Raw genomic sequence first — 4996 nt, 5'->3', positions numbered from 1 at the left:
GGGGCGGAGGGGGGGGCGCTTCGGCCTTATTGCCCTCTGCAAACGCGGCCTCGCCGCAAGATGGCGTCACTGCGTCGGGCCAAAAACCAACCCCAGCGCTCCTCCACTCAAGCGTGTCGACGCGCCTGGCCCGTCGAATGCCCTCAATGAAAACAAATCCAACAACGCCTTCTCAATCCGCTTTCACAATGTTTGCTTCAACAAAGACGCGCGTCGGCTTCATGTTCGCTCTCGGCTGTGCATTTTGTTTGCGCTCTAAGAGCAACCCTCCCGAATTTTGAGCGTTGTGGCAAAGTTGACTTGCCGGCTGCCGGCCGCAGTCATTTGCGGGTGCGGCCGAGGCGCTCGGGTGGCCTCGGTCTTGCGTGTCTGCTTTTTGCAGATGGGGTGGCGCGCTTGGCTTCTTCAAGCGGGGCTCTCCGACTCTCGCCGCAGCCGAGTCGGGATGAAAGTCGGCACCTCCGAATGTGAAACGGTGGTCCTCGGTCGGAAAAGGGCGGCGTGCCCTCTCCGGGTCGGGGAGGAGATCTGGTCCCGAGCGGAGGAGTTTCAACGTCTCGGGGTCCCGTTGACGGCTGAGGGCAAGCGAGAGCGGGCGGATGGCCGGGCGGATCGGCGCGGCGTCTGCTGAAGAAGGATCTGAGCAAAAAGACGAGGCTCTCGCTTTCCCGCTCCGTCTGCGTTCCGAGCCTCGCCCGTGAGCACGAGCTCTGGGTCGTGACCCAAAGAACGAAATCCCCGATACAAGCGGCCCAAGTCAGTTTCCTCCCTCCGCAGGGTGCCGGGGGGGGCTCTCCCTCGGAGATAAGGCGAGAAGCTGACTCATCCGGGAGGGGCTCAGAGCGGAGCCGCTTCTCCACGTGGAGAGGAGCCCGATGGGGTGGCTGGGCCATCTGATTAGGAGGCCACCCCGGTGGGGCGCTCGGGCACGTCCCGCCGCGGCAGGAGGCCACGGGGGCGACCTTGTCTTCCGGCCGGCCCGGGAACGCCTCGGGATCCCCCGACAAGAACGGGAGCAGGTGGCTGGGGAGAGGCAAATGTGGCTTTTGATCGTGGGTGGGGGGAAGATTTGTGCGCGTGTAGGTTTCCGTTTCGTTCATTTTCGGGATGTTGCTCATTGTGGAGTGCGAGCGCGTACGCTTGCACGCTCGCAATCGGGTCGATCGTGGGAAGTTGGTCGCTTCAAAAGTCGATCTTGGGTCAAAAACGGTTGGGCAGCCCTGTACTGGAGTGAACTCGACAAACCAATGTCACGATCTTGCAGGTGACGGCAAAACGTTTTCACCCCTTGACCCGTTTGAGGGGCCGCCCGGGCGCCCTGAACACCTGCCGCCTATCGGTGGGCGTGCCACCCCCGCCGCCTCCCGGTGTGGGCCGACTTTTCAAGTTTGCTTTGGAAACCGCTTCCAGTTTGCCGGAGGTGACCCCAAGACGAACCTTTGACCTGACCTGATCTTTTCCTGCGAGGAGGAGGAGGGGGAGGAGGCGGCGAGGCCCGGCCCTCCGCCCACGCGCCTGAGCGGATTGGCCGTGGGCGCGGCCTCGGAGGCTCGGAACGGCGGGCGGCCCTCGCCGCTCACTCGTCGCCGGCGGTGGGGATGGCCTGCTTGGTGGCGCTCTGCTCCGCTCACAACCCGGCCGTCACCAACGCCATCATCATGGTAGGACGCGCCGCCGCCGCCGCCGCTCGCTCGCCCTTCCGCCCTGCCATTCCGATGACATCTCCTGTCATTAAGGCTCATTTGCGTCCTCATTCATCTGCCAATTACGTTTTTCCATTCATGGATGAATTGGATTTAACCCCCCCCCTTTGCATCCCTGTTTTGAAAAACGGGCCCTTTTGTCAATTTGTGACAAAGTGCGGCGTTTTCACAAACATCAATGGAGTCTCGGTTGGTCGGTAACGTCGGTCAGAAAATCGGCATTCGCTGTTTTCCAAAGTGTTTGCAAATGCAAACGATTTGGGCAAAAGTGGCCACGCTGCTCTGCCCGCTCTCATTTTCGGACGACAGAAATGCGAAGCCTGCCGTCGAGGAGCCGGAATTGGCCACATTCGGACAATTTGAGCTGAAACATCGCCAACCGAAGAGCCGGCCTTGAATTTGATCGGCGGTGACGTGATTGCGATTGTCCTTTTGAGTCGGCGCGTCCCGCCGTCTGCCCGCTCAACCGACTATGTCTGATCAGAACACCAACGGACCTCCGGACCTGCTGCTCGAGCCGCCGTCGCCGTTCATCTTCGTCGAGCGGTACGCGGAGCGCGCGGCCAAACGCGGGGCGCCGCCGCAGATACGGCCCCGGAACAAGATGGCCGACGCGGGCTTGACGGAGGCTCGGCGGTTGTGGTCGTTGCCGCGGAGGCCGGCCGTCGACATCCACTTCCGAGACCTGGAATACTCGGTCAAGGAAGGACCCTGGTGGAGGAACGCCGGTAAGGACCGCGCACGACACTCGGCAACTGGAAAAGCCTCTCTTCAACGACCGGAGGCTCGCTCGCTTTTTGGAGAATAGAACTCAAAGGCAAACCTGTATCTCACCCCACCACCTGTACCTCGTGCGTGCGTGTAATCTGTTAATCCGCATCTGCAAATAGCAGGAGTCCTGGCCACGAGCAAGATTAGACATCCACGTTAGCAACAACACGCCAATCCAACCGCGGCCGCGCTCACAATCGGGAGCATTCTGGGGAATTTTCGCAACTCGAAAGCTCTCAGCCCCTCCCACAAAGAGTTGACCGACAGGCCGCCGCAACGTCATGAGAACTGACGTGACATTTTCTCTTGCCCCGCTGCGATCAGTCTTGCCTGGCGTCACGTGACCGAAACTCGGCCGTGTTCTGTTTCGAGCGTGCGGACCCTCGCGGCCGTTACGGGGCCAACGGGGCCGTTCTCGCACGACACCGAAACGAACTCTGGTGCGCGAGGGCGGGCGCGCTACAAGCGGAATGGACCCGTTTAATCTTTTGATCTGTTTAAATGGACTCGGGCCTCCGTCAGCCACAAACAGACCTTCACCGTTTTCTTTTCACGTTTCTTCTGAAAAGAAACCAAACGTTGACTCTTCTTACAAAAAGCAAAACGTGTGTATGCAAAAGGTACAAAGCAAAGTACGGCGGATGTTCTTTTTCGGGTGCGGTTCAACCGGTTGGTCATGCGACACCAGGATGGGCGTGGGGGTGGGGGCAAATCAATGAATGATTTCAGTGAACAAAAAGGCTAAAGCGGCGGCCTTTGTCTGCCGTCTTCTCAGGTAACAAGACTTTGCTGAGAGGGATCTCGGGCAAGTTCAGCAGCGGAGACCTGGTGGCCATCATGGGGCCCTCGGGGGCCGGGAAGTCCACCCTCATGAACGTCCTGGCGGGCTACAGGTCGGCCGACAGGAAACGCGCGTCACCCCGACACCGAGCGCTAGACCCGCGCTGCGCTTCTACCTGCCGTATCGTTTTGGATCCGTGTGGTCCCGGATCAGGCCGGATGGATCCGAAGCCCGGGACGGGTCGAGAGTAGGACGGGTCGGGTCCACGCCTTTGCGCCGGGCACTGCGGCTCGACGTCGGGGCGGGCGAGGAGCGGGGATCGGAATGGATCGGCACCGGTGCGCCTGCGCGTGATTTTTGAGATCGGTCGGTTTGGCCGCCGACCGTTGGCTTCGCACGTGGCCGGAGTCAGACAAACGAGGGGCTCTTGATGGTTGCGGGTCGAGGCCCGTGTGCGGTCCTGCAAGTCTTTTGGCCGCAGGGATGCCTTTGTTTCTGCTCGGTCGTGGTTCTGGTTGGTTGCGTTTCTAGATCGGGGTCGTCCGCGCCGGCCGCGGTCCTTCGGGGTTTTGGCCGCAGGCCGTTGTGCTGTCGGTGAGCCATTTTAGCCGATTGCGCTCCCTCCTCGGGACATCGCGCTGTCTGTCATCGAGATGCGCGCTTCGGGTTCGCAATGTTACAATATGGCGCCGGTCCGAGATTGCTTTATTCTCTTGGCATTCAAGATATGCGACTAGTTCCACAAGCGTTGCGTCTGTCTTTGTGGAGATTGATGTCGGTTGCGGGTGTGCGCACGCCCGCGGCTCGGGACGTTTGTGTTCTTGCTCACAGGGAGACGGGAATGAAGGGTGAAATCCTGATCAACGGTCAGCCCCGAGATCTGCGATCCTTCCGCAAAGTTTCCTGTTACATCATGCAGGACGACATGTTGTTGCCGCACCTGACCGTGCAGGAAGCCATGACGGTAGCGCGCACGACACAGCACAATCAAAGGCATCTTTGCCAGGCCGAGCGCAAGCAGAACCTCCCGTCGGCTGTACGCGCCCTCATCTCTGTCGCTTCCGCAGGTGTCCGCCAACCTGAAACTTCAGGAGAAGGAAGACGCTCGCAAGGAGAAGGTGACTCCAAAGTCTCATCTCCGGCCTTCGGGAAGGTTCCGGAAGGCCGAGAGCGACTTTTGGGGAAGCTTCCGTCGTGCTCACGGCGTGCTTCCGCCGTGTCAGGTGTGCGAGATCCTGATGGCTTTGGGTTTACTGGACTGCCTCTCGACCAGGACCTCTCACCTGTCGGGGGGGCAGAGGAAAAGACTGGCCATCGCCCTGGAGCTTGTCAACAACCCGCCCGTCATGTTCTTTGATGAACCCACCAGGTAGATGCGCACGCGCTCAACTCACCGGCTGGACTCTCCTTCTCTTTGTCTCGCTCTCTCTCGCTCTCTCAAAATACGTTTTTCAGCTGCTTCGAGGCCATTTGAGTGAATGATTTGACGTGACTGCTGAATGTCAGCAGCACAAAGCCCGTTTTGGACTTGCTCTTTGCTCTTTCAATTGAAGAGATCCGTCAAGTCACTAAGTTAGTTTTTCAAGGTAACTGTGGCGACGCTACCTATAATACGCTCTGTGATCGTACGTCACAACAACAATATACCTGTCATACAACGGATTGGTAATGGTGTGTGTGTGTGTGTGTGTGTGTGTGTGTGTGTGTGTGTGTGTGTGTGTGCGCGCGCGCGCGTGTGTGT

General features: G+C 59.5%; 2 protein-coding genes across 2 annotated transcripts in view; one reads left to right on the top strand and one right to left on the bottom strand.

Annotated features, from left to right (window-relative positions):
• lipt2 (lipoyl(octanoyl) transferase 2) overlaps positions 1-3116 on the bottom strand; it is an 18107-nt gene extending 14991 nt beyond the window's left edge. The window contains exon 1 of the mRNA XM_019867601.1: positions 3099-3116. The gene's annotated coding sequence lies outside the window, so the exon portion shown is untranslated. The remainder of the gene's footprint in view (positions 1-3098) is intronic.
• The window catches only part of abcg1 (ATP-binding cassette, sub-family G (WHITE), member 1), a 9314-nt gene continuing 5916 nt past the window's right edge, over positions 1599-4996 (top strand). Inside the window, exons 1-6 of the mRNA XM_019867113.1 lie at positions 1599-1661; positions 2188-2431; positions 3250-3367; positions 4087-4219; positions 4323-4373; positions 4479-4624. Of these exons, the coding sequence (XP_019722672.1) occupies positions 1599-1661; positions 2188-2431; positions 3250-3367; positions 4087-4219; positions 4323-4373; positions 4479-4624 (755 nt within the window). The remainder of the gene's footprint in view (positions 1662-2187; positions 2432-3249; positions 3368-4086; positions 4220-4322; positions 4374-4478; positions 4625-4996) is intronic.

The sequence above is a fragment of the Hippocampus comes genome, unplaced genomic scaffold, assembly GCF_001891065.2.
Source record: "Hippocampus comes isolate QL1 unplaced genomic scaffold, H_comes_QL1_v1.1 scaffold49, whole genome shotgun sequence".
NCBI classification, from domain to species: Eukaryota; Metazoa; Chordata; class Actinopteri; order Syngnathiformes; family Syngnathidae; genus Hippocampus; species Hippocampus comes.
This window is presented reverse-complemented; position numbering and strand designations above follow the sequence as displayed.